Genomic DNA, 13610 nt, shown 5'->3' on the forward strand with positions numbered 1-13610 from the left:
AAACATAAAAATATCTATTTTAAAAAGAAAAACAACGGGGCACCTGGGTGGCTCAGTCATTAAGTGTCTGCCTTCGGCTCAGGTCAGGATCCCCGGGTCCTGGGATCAAGTCCCACATCGGGCTCCTTGCTCAGCCAGGAGCCTGCTTCTCCTTCTCCCACTCCCCCTGCTTATGTTCCCTCTTTAGCTGTCTCTCTCTCTCTGTCAAATAAATAAAATCTTAAAAAAAAAAAATAAACAAGAGTAAAGAAACTTAGTTCTACATAAACAGCAAAAGCGATGTTGTGGGGAATTATAAGTTTGAAGAAATACAGAGGTATAGATTACATATTACAAAGGAATTTTAAATAACTTTAAGAAAGAAGGCAATTGAAAAGAATACTAATTCTTTTAACAATGTGATCTGACACATGATTGGTATATGCATTGAGGAAAGCACATGGAAATAAAAAAAAAGTAAGCATCTCAGTATTAAATTTTTTTTAAAGATTTTATTTATTTATAGTGTCAAAAACTAATGATGTATTGTATGGTGACTAACAACATAATAAAATAAAATTTAAAAAAAGATTTTATTTATTTATTTGACAGAGAGACACAGCGAGAGAGGGAACACAAGCAGGGGGAGTGGGAGAGGGAGAAGCAGGCCCCTCCCCGAGCAGGGAGCCCTATGCGGGGCTTGATCCCAGGACCCTGGGATCGTGACCTGAGCTGAAGGCAGACGCCTAACGACTGAGCCACCAGGCGCCCCAGCATCTCAGTATTAAATTTAACCAATGCTCTTCAGGATGATGAAAACAAACATTTCAAACTAAAATGAAACAGAAATTATGTTTTTAGTACATTGCTAACATCTCTTAACTCAAAGTTAATTTATCTGAGTTTCAGAACATAGAAACCATATGATTTGTTTCAGTCATTGCATTTTAAAAATGTTTTATGTGTTAAACAGAAGAATAAAGGAAAACACCCACAGTATTTTATTTAAAGCATGTCATGAAGGATTATGATTTTTAAGTAGTTTAATAAATGGTAGAAACACTTGGCAAGTGTTCTCAGAAATATCATTTACCAAAATTTGCCCAAACTGGAAAGCAAAAGTCCTTCATTCTTCTTAACCTCTGTGAAACAAAAATCAACCAGAGTTCGAAAGAGTCACCAAGTTAAAGAAAATGTAGGTTTGACTGTAATAGAATAAGCATAAAAAGGTAACTCAAGAAAGTGTTGGAATATAGCAAATAACAGATTTGGAATAGGGTTTATTTAAAAAGCAAACAAAAGTAGAGCAGCTTTAGAATTTATTCAAGAAAAGCTAAATTCCTATTTTCATTTAAATTGGCAATAACTGATCTTTCAGAACATCTTGAAGGACCTTCACTCAGATCTACAAAATAATGTTTCTTTTTTTTAAGATTTTATTTATTTATTTTTGAGAGAGAGAGAAAGAGAGATCACAAGTAGGCAGAGCAGCAGGCAGAGGGAGAGGGTGAAGCAGGCTTCCTGCTGAGCAAGGAGCCGGGTGAGGGACTTGATCCCAGGACCCTGGGATCATGACCTGAGCCGAAGGCAGATGCTTAACCAACTGTGCCACCCAAGTGCCCCAAAATAATAAGTTTCTAAGGCCAAATGGAAGATGTCAGGAAAGAATCAAAAGTCATATATGATGAATTTAAGTTGATAAGTGGCAAAAATGAATCACAAAAGAGACAGTTATCTAAAGTAAAAAATATTCTGAAAAAGAAGCAAAATGTAAGTCTAGAAATGTGATCTATAGTCATCATCACATTTGAGTTATTAAATCCTATTCAAATGATGCAAATATATCAAAAAGGGTAATCACTACAATTATTGGAAGATTCATGACAATCTCCTAACAAGTTGAAAGCTAGAAAAACTATAGTTTTCTCATAAATATCTTGTGGGGTTTTTTTTTTAACTACAGAAATGAAGCATCAGAGGGAAACACAGGAACATTTTTCACAAATGTAGAATTTTCTTCTGATGGATTTAAAATCGAAAGCCATAGAGTCTTATGCCAGGTAAACAAGATGAGAAAACTAGCAGTTCATTTTACATGCTCTTTAATGAGATGGAAGATTCATCATCAAAATGGGACTTTCTTAAGCCTTCTCCTTCAAGTACCTTAAGTAAAAGAAAGAAGTGCTCCACAGATGATGAAACGGTCATAATAACTGTTGGTAAGCTTTAGATCACAATGTTTTTCCTCTAATTGAGTATATGTTGGTACTTTTGTTGTGTTATTTATTAATACTCTAAGGTTTTAACAAGTAGTCTATAGGCTCTGTATTTGTCCAACAACTTCACAGGCTATACTTTTGACAGTTAAGCAGTTGTACAATTTTTATTATTTAGGCTTATGCATTGCATTGAAATATATCCCAAGTTGTAGAGAAAAGTTTCCGAAGGCAATATTTCTCTGCGTGTAATATAAAAGAACTGTCATCAGGAATATGAACACCTGAGACCACCATACTTATCTTGAGTGAGAAATGAAGGATCAAAGCAGTTTTCCCCACTCCCCAAAACTTCTTTCAGTTTTAGGTGTAATGGTACTGTACATCACAGGGACCTCTTCAAATAAGAGGTTATGCAGAGTGTAAGGGAATCTCATTGTGAGGTTATAACAAGTCTTCCATCTAGCAACAAATTATTTCTCTTTTGAAAAAAATATTTGAAATAATTTTGAAATGCTTATGACCCTTTCTCTTTCATTACACTTAAGCATAATACAGTTTCCCCTGCAGATAAGCTGACAATGCCCCCTTTACCTCTTTAGTGTACATATGATAACATGGAAGATTAAAGTAGGTCTGTTTAGTAGGCCAGATGAGTTCCAGGAGAGATTTTCTTTTTTCCCCTGTCACCTACTCTTAAGTTATCTTACACTGATTGGAAAAGGGAATGAAAATGCTCCCCTCTCTTCTGAATAAACATATAAGGAAGCCCAAACAAGGTTCAGTTAGTTCTGTATTACAGTTTTACAATGATAAAGTCCAATCACACAGAATATACATGTGGGAGATGAAAAGTTGAGCATGGTACCCCTAAATCCAGCTTCCCTTGCACAAAGTATATGCCTGGAGCAGCATTGCTTCTCTTGGACATTCCTTCTACCTTTGAAAAATACCCCGTGAAGACTTTTTTTTTCTGCATCCAAGGAAAGAGGATTACACAGGGCATGTGTACCAGAGGAAAGGAATCATATTCATATTCTTCTTACTAACGTAATTTTTAGATATTTTTATGCTAAAAGAGCATCTGTCTCTACTGACCTTGAAATATATTTCAAAGCCTTCTTCTGTTAACTTTGCCTTTGCAGATGCCATGCCCAATGCTTCTTCCTGATTCTTGAAGGTTGTTTTTTTTTTCCCTTGAGTGCAGCAAATAGGGAGTGCAATAAAGGCATTCTGCACCTAGATCTAAAAGAGTTTACAATCTAGATGAAGGGAAAATTTCCCAGCAACAGGAGTTCCTGAATTTCCTTAAAGAAAAGGGGTTTAAGAATTAGCATTCTTGGGATGCCTGGGTGGCTCAATCAGTTAAGCGTCTGCCTTCAGCTCAGGTCATGATCTAGGGTCCTGGGATCTAGCCCCACGTTGGGCTCCCTGTTCAGGAGTCTGCTTCTCCCTCTCCCTCTGCCCCTCCTCCTCCCCCTGCTCATGCTTGCTCTCGGTCTATCTCTATCTCTATCTCAAATAAATAAATAAAATCTTTTTTTTTAAAGAAGAATTAGCATTCTCATTGGACTTGAGGCATTCTCATTGGAAGTGAAGCTTAAAGTATGAAATGGACAGAGGTCATCTGAACTTAAGGATAGTGGTAGATGGGGTTGAAAACTTGAGCAAAATGGAGAAAGATCAGAATATCTTCAGTGGAGAATAAGACACTAAAAATCTGCATAATTCATTGGATTTAATTTACTTCATTAACAAGTAGGCAAAGCAGAAATCATCAGAGAAATAATTGTTTCTAAAGCCTCTGACTACCCATATAAGCCATTCAATTATAGAACCTCAATCATTTTTATTTATTATTGAGAATAAAAGTTCTCATTCTTCATGGTAGTTATGTTCTATAAAGTTGCTGTGAACATTGAATTAACAAATACTGAACTGTTGCTCCTTCGGAAAAATATAGGGTTATGTTCTGATTACATTTTTGTCAACCAGTCAATACATAGTTTTGTTTTATGTGTGTTTTTACTTAAAGACACCTTATAAGGGATAGTTAGTTGATTCATTAACATTGAACTCAGTCAACAGCAGCACTAAAACTCATAGCTGAATGAGAATTATCTACCACACACATTTATTCTGTAAGGCACATCACAGCCTTCATGCACTCAGGAACACTAGACAGTGTTTTGCATTATGCTTCAGGCTTTGAACAGTGAAATCACCAACAGAAAGTACAAAAATGCAAAAACCATAGCACTACATAGATCACAAAAAGGATAATTGTCGACAGTATGAGATCTACAGTAAGAAGGCAGAATGTTGCTTTGTTTTACCTCAGTTAAAAACATGCACATCGACTAAAATTTTTCACCACTCTGCCCATTCACATGCTTGTAAATAACTTTAAAAGCACTGTGAGTATTGATTTTGGGGTTGCAAATAAATTTCATTGAGCAAATGAATTCACAAATATGGAATCCACAAATAATGAGGATCAACCATGATTACTTTAGCAAGGTTTCAGATCCATCTCTCATTGCAGAATTTAAATTGGTTCTGAAAACAAAAATACCTCTCAGAGACTCTATTTATTTTTTAATATGTAGTCTTTAATTTCATTTTCATTGTGTTCAAATTTTTCCTTTCCATCTCTTCTTTTAAAATATAGTTTGTTTTTACTTTTAAAAACTGCTTTATTGAGAAATAATTGAAATACATATTTATGACACTTTGGACAAAGTATGTATACATGTAGATCACTACAGTCAAGATAATGAGTATATTCATTATCCCCAAAAGTTTTTGTATACCCTTTTGTAATCCCTCCTTCCCATCCTTTGCTGTTCCCCATCTCTTAGCAACCATTCATCTGCTTTCTGTCACCATAGATTAGTTTGCATTTTCTAGAGTTTTATATAAATGGGATTATATGTATGTAGTCTCTCTCTTTTTGGCTTCTTTCACTCAGCAGAATTATTTTAAAATTTATCCCTGTTGTTGTGTGTTTCAATAGATTATTTCTCTTTATTGGTCAGAGTATTCCATTGTATGAATATACTACAATTTGTTTATTTATCTGTTGATGGACACTTGAGTTGTTTCCAGTTTGTAGTGGTTTTCTCTTGCTGATTAACAAATTACTACAATCTTAGCTGCTTAGAACAACACCCATGTGTTAGTTTTTAGTTATGTAGAGCAGAAGTCTAGGAACAGTGTGGCCAGATTTCTCTACTTATGGTATTATAAGGCTGAAATCCTGATGTCAGCTGGGCTGCATTCCTTTTTGGTGGTTCTGGTGGAAAAAATCTGCTTCAAAGTTCATTCAGGTTGTTAATTGAATTCAATTCCTTCTAGTTGTAGGACTGAGGTCCTCATTTTCTTGCTGGCTTTCAGTTAAGGGCTGCTCTCAGCTGCTCTCAGCTGCCCTCATTTCTTGCTGCATGGCTCCCTCTAGAGAATTTACCACATACAAATTCCCCTGAAGCTTCAATCTCTGACTTTCCCAGTCTCTGAACTCTAGGCCCAGATTCTTTTTTTCATGTTTTTATTTAAATTTTAGTTAGTTAACATATAGAAAACATATTGTTTTCAGGAGTAGAATTTAGTGATTCATCACTTAAATATAACACCCAGTGCTCATCACAACAAGTGCCCTCCTTAATATCCATCACTCATTTATCCCCTCCCCCCCCATTTCCCATCCAGCAACCCTCAGTTAGATTGTTCTCTATAATTAAGAGTCTGTTTCCTGGTTTGCCTCCCTCTCTTTTTTTCTCCTTTCCCCTATGTCCATCTGTATTGTTTCTTAAATTCCACATAGTTGTGAAATCTTAGGGTATTTGTCTTTCTCTGACTGACTTGTTTTGCTTAGCATAATATACTCTGGCTTTATCCACGTCATTGCAAATGGCAACATTTCATTCTTTTTAATGGCTGAGTAATATTCATATATGTATGTGGTTATTATATATACCCCACATGTGCTTTATCTATTCATCAGTCAGTGGACATTTGGGCTCTTTCCATAATTTGGCTATTGTTGATAATGCTGCTATAAACATCAGGGTGCATGTGCCCTTCTGGATCAGTATTTTTGTATCCTTTGGGTAAATACCTAGTAGTGCATTTGCTGGGGCATAAGGTAGTTCTATTTTTAACTTTTTGAGGACCTCTAGGCCCAGATTTAAAGGGCTAATTATGATTAGGCCAGGCCCACTCAGATCATCTCTCTATCTTACTCATAAATTTAAGGCATGGATCATCTCCTTATCTTAAACTCAATTGACTTGGGACCTTAATAACATCTGCAAAATCCTTTAATAGTAGTACTAGATTAATGCTTCTTGAATAACTGGGAAAAGGTGCACGTATACCAGGGGCTGGGAATCTGGGGCCATCTTAGAATTCTGCCTACCACAGAGTTTTTGGCTAGTACAAATAAAGCTGCTATAAAAATTGTATGAACATATATTTCCTTTTTTATTGGATAAATATGTAGGAATAGAATGGCTGAATCATATGGTAGGTATATGTTTAACGTTTCATGAAACTATCCAACTATTTCCAAAGTGATTCTACCACTGTACATTCCCATCAGCAATGTATGAGAATTCCAATTCCTCCCCATCCTTGCCAACCTTTGGTATGGTCAGTCTTTCTAATTTTAGCCATCCTAATGGGTGTGTACTGATATTTCATTATGATTTTAATTTGTCTTTCTCTAATGCCTAATGATATGGAGAATCTTTTCATATGCTTATTTGCCATTATGTATATCTCGTTTGGTGAAGTGTCTGTTCATATCATTTGCTCACTTTTAATTGGACTGTTTTCTTATTGATGAGTTTTGAGAACTCTGTACATATTCTGGGTATAAGTCCTCAATCAGATATGTGCTTTGCTAAGATTTTCTCCAGTCTGTGGCTTGTCTTTTCATTCTCTTAGTAGCATCTTTTTTTTTTTTTTAAGATTTTATTTATTTATGTGACAGAAAGATAAAGAGCACAAGTAGGCAGAGCAGCAGGCCAAGGGAGAGGGAGAAGCAGGCTTCCCGCAGAGCAGGGAGCCCGATGTAGGGCTCGATCCCAGGACCCTTTAGTAGTATCTTTTGAAGAGCAGAAGTTTTAATTTAAAAAAAATTTTTCACTTTAAAAATGCTAGTATAGGGCGCCTGGGTGGCTCAGTTGGTTAAGCGACTGCCTTCGGCTCAGGTCATGATCCTGGAGTCCCGGGATCAAGTCCCGCATCGGGCTCCCTGCTCGGCGGGGAGCCTGCTTCTCCCTCTGACCCTTCCCCCTCTCATGTGCTCTCTGTCTCTCTCATTCTCTCTGTCTCAAATAAATAAATAAAATCTTTAAAAAAATAAAATAAATAAATAAATAAAAATGCTAGTATAATTAAGATATGGTGTTATTTTAGTTTTGGGTGTAAAATGTAGTGACTCAACAACTCTATACATTACTCAGTGCACATCACAATAAATATACTCTTAATCCCCTTCACCTATTTCACCCATCCCCTACCAACCTCCCCTCTGGTAACTAGCAGTTTGTTCTGTATATTTTAGAGGCTGTTTTTTTGTTTGTTTGTTTGTTTGTCCAGCACAGAGCCCAACGCAGGGCCTACACCCACAACCCTGAGATCAAGACCTAAACTGAGTCAGATGCTTAGCCAAGAGTCAGATGCTTAACCAACTGAGCCACCGGGGCGTGCCTGTTTGTCTCTTCTTTGTTCATTTGTTTTGCCTCTTAAATTCCACATCCACATTCCACATGAAATCATATGGTATTAGTCTTTCTCTTTTTTTTTTTTTAAAGATTTTATTTATTTATTTGACAGAGAGAGACACAGCGAGAGCGGGAACACAAGCAGGGGGAGTGGGAAAGGGAGACCAGGCTTCCCGCGGAGCAGGGAGCCCGATGTGGGGCTCGATCCCAGGACCCTGGGATCATGACCTGAGCCAAAGGCAGACGCTTAATGACTGAGCCACCTAGGCACCCCGGTATTTGTCTTTTTCTGATTGACTTATTTCACTTAGCATTATACCCTCTAGATCCATCCGCTGTGTTGCAAATGGCAAGATTTCATTCCTTTTTATGGCTGAGTAACATTCCATTGTGTGTGTGTGTGTGTATCTTACATCTTTTTTTTTTAATTTAGTATAATTGATGATGTTACTTTAGTTTCAGGTGTACAACTTCACTAATTTTGACAAGTTTATATGTTATACTGTGTTCACCACAAGTATAGCTATCATCTGTCCCATTACATAGCTATTACAATATCGTTGAGTATATTCCTTCTGCTCTGATTTTTATTCCTGTGGCTTACTCATTCCATAACTGGAGGCCTGTATCTACTTTTCCCATTCATCCATTTTACCCAACTTCCCATCCCCCTCCCCTCTGGCAATCATCAGTTTATTCATTGTATTTGTAGTTCTGATTGTTTTTTTGTTTACTCATTTTTTTCAGATTCCATTTATGAGTAGAATCATGGTATTTGTCTTTCTCAGTCTGACTTATTTCATTTAGGACCCTTTAGGTCCATCCATGTTGTCTCAAATGGCATGATCTCATCCTTTTTATGGCTGTGCAATATTCCATTGTATATATACAGCACATTTTACTTATTCATTCATCTACTGATGGACATTTAGGTTGCTTCCATATCTTGGCTATTGTAAGTCATGCTGAAATAAACCTGGGGGTGCATATATCTTCTGGAATTAGTGTTTTCATTTTCCCTGGGTAAATGCCCAAAAGTGGAATTATGGGAATGTATGGTAATTCTATTTGTAATTTTTTGAGGAACCTCCATACTGTTTCCCACAGTGGTTTTACCAATTTATATTCCTACCAACAGTGCACCAGGTTCCTTTCTCTCCACATCCTTGCCAGCATTTGTTGTTTCTTGTCTTCTTGATTTTAGCGATTCTAACAGGTGTGAGGTGATATCTCATTGTAGTTTTGATATATATTTCCCTGATGATGACTGATGTTGAGCATCTTTTCATGTGTCTGTTGGTATACCACATCTTCATCCATGCATCTATTGATGATCACTTGGGCTGCTTCCATAGTTTGGCTACTGAAACTAATGTTGCAATAAACATAGGGGTTCATGTATCCCTCTTAATTAGTGTTTTTGTATTTTGGGGGTAAATACCCAGTAGTGCAAACACTGGATCAAAGTATAGCTCTATTTTTAACTTTTTGAGGAATCTCCATACTGTTTTCCACAGTGACTACACCATTTGCATTCCCACCAACAGTGCAAGAGGGTTCCTTTCTCTCCACATCCTTGCCAATACTTGTTTCTTGTGTTTTGTGTTTCACCATTCTGACAAGTGTGAGGTGATATCTCATTGTGGTTTTGATTTGCATTTCCCTGATGACCAGTGGTATTGAGCATCTTTTCATGTGTCTGTTGGCCATTAGGCTGTCTTCTTTGGAGAAATGTCTGGTCATGTCTTCTGTCTATTTTTAATTGGATTATTTGGTTTTAGGGTGTTAAGTTGTTATCAGTTCTTTATATATTTTAGATACTAACCCTTTATCAGATATGTCATTTGCAAATGATCTTCTCTCAGTCCATAGGTTGCCATTTAGTTTTGTTGATTATTTCCTTTGCTGTGCAGAAGCTTTTTCTTTTGATGTAGTCCCAATAGCTTATTTTCTCTTTTATTTCCCTTGCCTCAGGAGACATATCTAGAAAAATGTTTCTAGAGCCTATGTCAGAGAAATTACTGCCTGTGCTCTCTAGAATTTTTATGGTTACAGGTCTCACATATAGGTCTTTAATCCATTTTGAATTTATTTTTGTAGATAGCCAAAGAAAGTGGTCCAGCTTTAGTCTTTTGCATGTGACTGTCCAGTTTTCCCAACATCATTTGTTGAAGAGATTGTTTTTTTCTCATTGTATATTCATTCCTTCTTTTTGAATGTGTCTATTTTAATGCTAGTACCATACTGTTTAAATCACGACAGCTTTGTAATGTAACTGGAAGTCCAGAATTGTGATTCCTCATTTTGCTTTTTTTTTTTTTTTCAAAATTGCTTTTGCTATTCGGGGTCTTCTGTGGCTCCATACAAATTTTAGGATTGTTTGTTCTAGCTCTGTGAAAAATGCTGTTGGTATTTTGATAGGGATTGAATTAAATGTGTTCAAGGTATACATCACCCTGATATTTATAGTAGCATTATCTACAATAGCCAAATTATGGAAACAGCCCAAGTGTCCATCGACTGATGAATGGATAAAGAGGAGGTAGTATGTATGTATATATATATATGTGTGTGTATGTATTTATACACACACACATATAAATATATAATGGAATATTATTTAGCCACAAAAAATAATGAAATCTTGTTATTTGTAATGACATGGATGGAACTAGAGAGTGTTATACTAAGTGAAATAAGTCAGAGAAAGATAAATGCCATATGAATTCACAAATATGTGGAATTTAAGAAACAAAACAAATGAGCGAAGGGAGAGAGAGAGACAAACCAAGAAACAGTCTGTTAACTATAGAGAACAACGTGATGGTTACCAGAATGGAAGTGGGTAGGGGGGAGGGTTAAATATATGATGGAGATTAAGGAGGGCACTTGTGATGAGCACCGGGTGTTGTATGGAAGTGTTGAATCACTATATTGTATACCTGAAACTAATATTATACTGTATGTTAACTAACTGGAATATAAACAAAAACTTAAAAAAAAGAAACTATCCTATGTTTTTTATCCTTTCTCTTATTGATGTGACATACTACATTGATTGTTTTATCTATATTGAACCACCCTTGCATCCCCAGAGTAAATTCCACTTGATCATCATAAATGATTTTTTTAATGTATTGTTGGATTCGGTTTGCTAATATTTTGCTGAGATTTTTCATCTATGTTCATCAGAGATACTGACCTGTAGTTCTCTTTTTTTTGTGGTGTCTTTATCTGGTGTTGGTATCAGGATAATGCTGGCCTCATGGAAAGAATTTGGAAGTTTTCCTTCCATTTCTATTTTTTGGAATAGTTTGAGAAGAATAGGTATTAGCTCTTTTTAAATGTTTGGTAGAATTTGCCTGTGAAGCTGCCTGATCCTGGACTTTCATTTTTCGGGAGTTTTTTGATTACTGATTCAGTTTCATTGCTGGTAAGCTGTTCAAATTTTCTATTTCTTCCTACTTTAGTTTTGGTAGGTTATATGTTACTAGGAATTTATCCATTTCGTCTGAGTTGTTCAGTTTGTTGGCATATAGGTTTTCATAATATTCTGTTACAACTTTTTGTATTTCTGTGGTGTTGGTTGTTATTTCTCCTCTTCATTAGTGATTTTATTTGGGTCCTTTCTCTTTCTCCCTTCCTCCCCCCTTTTTGATAAGTTTGGCTAAAGGTATATCAATTTTGTTGATCTTTTCAAAGAAGCAGTTCCTGTTTTCATTGATCTATTATTGGGTTTTTTAGTTTCTATATCACTTATTTTTGCTATAATATTCTGTCTTTCCTTTTGCTGGGTTTGGGTTTTGTTTGTTCTTTTTCTAACTCCTTTAGACATAAGGTTAGGTTGTTTATTTGAGATTTTTCGTTCCTCTTGAGGTACGCCTGTATTGCTATTAACTTCCCTCTTAGAATTGCTTTTGCTGCATCCCAAACATTTTAGATTATTGTGTTTTCATTTTCATTTGTTTCCATGTAATTTTTATTTCTTCTTTTAGTTTGTGGTTGACCCATTCATTGTTTGGTTGCATGTTATTTAACCACCATGTATTTGTGATCCTTCCAAATTTTTTCGTGGTTAATTTCTAGTTTCATAGCGTTGTGGTCAGAAAAGATGCATGGTATAACTTCGATTTTTTTTCAGTTTTGAGACTTATCTTGTGGCCTAATATGTGATCTCTTCTGGAGAATGTTCCATGTGCACTTGAAAAGTATTCTGCTTTAGAAAAAAAAAAAAAGGGGGGGGGCGCCTGGGTGGCTCAGATGGTTAAGCGTCTGCCTTCGGCTCAGGTCATGATCCCAGGGTCCTGGGATCAAGTCCCGCATCGGGCTCCCTGCTTAGCGGGAAGCCTGCTTCTCCCTCTGCTTCTCTCTCTCTCTGTGTCTCTCATGAATAAATAAATAAAATCTTTAGGAAAAAAAAAAAAGAAAGAAAAGTATTCTGCTGCTTTAGGATGGAATGTTCTGAATATATCTGTTAACTCCATTTAGTCCAGTGTGTCATTCAAAACCACTCTTTCCTTGTTTATTTTCTCTCCATCAACGTTTATAATCTCTCCATCAATGTAAGTGGGGTGTTAAAGTCCCCTGTTATTATTGTATCACTATCAATTATTTTCTTTATTTTGCTATTAATTGTTTTATGTATTTGGGTGCTCCTATATTGGATGCATAAAATATTTACAATTGTTATATCTTCTTGATGGATTGTCCTGCTTATTATTATATAGTGTCCTTCTTTGTCTCTTGTTATAGTCTTTGTTTTAAAGTCTATTTTGTGGGGCGCCTGGGTGGCTCAGTTGGTTAAGTGTCTGCCTTTGGCTCAGCTCATGATCCCAGGGTCCTGGGATCGAGCCCCGCATCGGGCTCCCTGCTCAGCGGGAAGCCTGCTTCTCCCTCTCCCACTCCCCCTGCTTGTGCTTTCTCTCTCACTGTGTCTCTCTCTGTCAAATAAATAAATAAAATATTTTTTTAAAAGGTGATAAATTGAACTATTAAAAAAAATAAAATAAAGTCTATTTTGTCCAATACAAGTATTGCTACTATGGCTTTCTTTTGACATCCATTTGCATGAAGACTCTTTCTCCATCTCCACACTTTCAATCTTCAGGTGTCTTTAGGTCTGAAATAAGTCTCTTACAGGCAGCATATAGATGGGTCTTGTTTGTTTTTTGTAATCCACTTTTTCACCCTGTGTCTTTTGATTGGAGCAGTTAGTCCATTTACATTCAAAGTAATTATTGATAGATATGTTTTTATTGCCATTTTGTTATTGTTTTATGGTTGTTTCTATAGATTTCCTACATCCTTTCTTCTCCTGCTCTCTTCCATGGTATGTTGGCTTTCTTAAGTGATATAGTTGGATTCCTTTTTCTTTATTTTTTGCATATCTATTGCTAGATTTTTTCCATATGGATTGTTTTGTTTTCTATTTCATTGGTTTTCACTTTAGTTTTTTAATATTCTTTTTCTTCTGTTTACTTTGGGCTTAATCTGCTCTACTTTAGTTTTTAAGGTTTTTCACACATTTTTTCCTAATACTGCAGTTTTTTGGTGTAAATTTTCCCCTAAGTTCTGCAAAAATCCTGATAATGTTGTGTTTTCATTTTATTTGGGTTGAGTGTTCTATAAATGTTAATTAGATCATGGTGACACATGGCTCCAAAGTTCCCTGGGGATAATTTCTATC

General features: G+C 36.0%; 1 protein-coding gene across 1 annotated transcript in view; it reads left to right on the forward strand.

Moving 5' to 3' along the window:
- The first annotated feature begins 1626 nt into the window (after positions 1-1626).
- Positions 1627-13610, forward strand: part of C4H1orf185 (chromosome 4 C1orf185 homolog) — a 44270-nt gene continuing 32286 nt past the window's right edge. Inside the window, exon 1 of the mRNA XM_021684447.1 lies at positions 1627-1749. Within this exon, the coding sequence (XP_021540122.1) occupies positions 1627-1749 (123 nt within the window). The remainder of the gene's footprint in view (positions 1750-13610) is intronic.

This window comes from Neomonachus schauinslandi, chromosome 4 (assembly GCF_002201575.2).
Source record: "Neomonachus schauinslandi chromosome 4, ASM220157v2, whole genome shotgun sequence".
Lineage (NCBI taxonomy): Eukaryota > Metazoa > Chordata > Mammalia > Carnivora > Phocidae > Neomonachus > Neomonachus schauinslandi.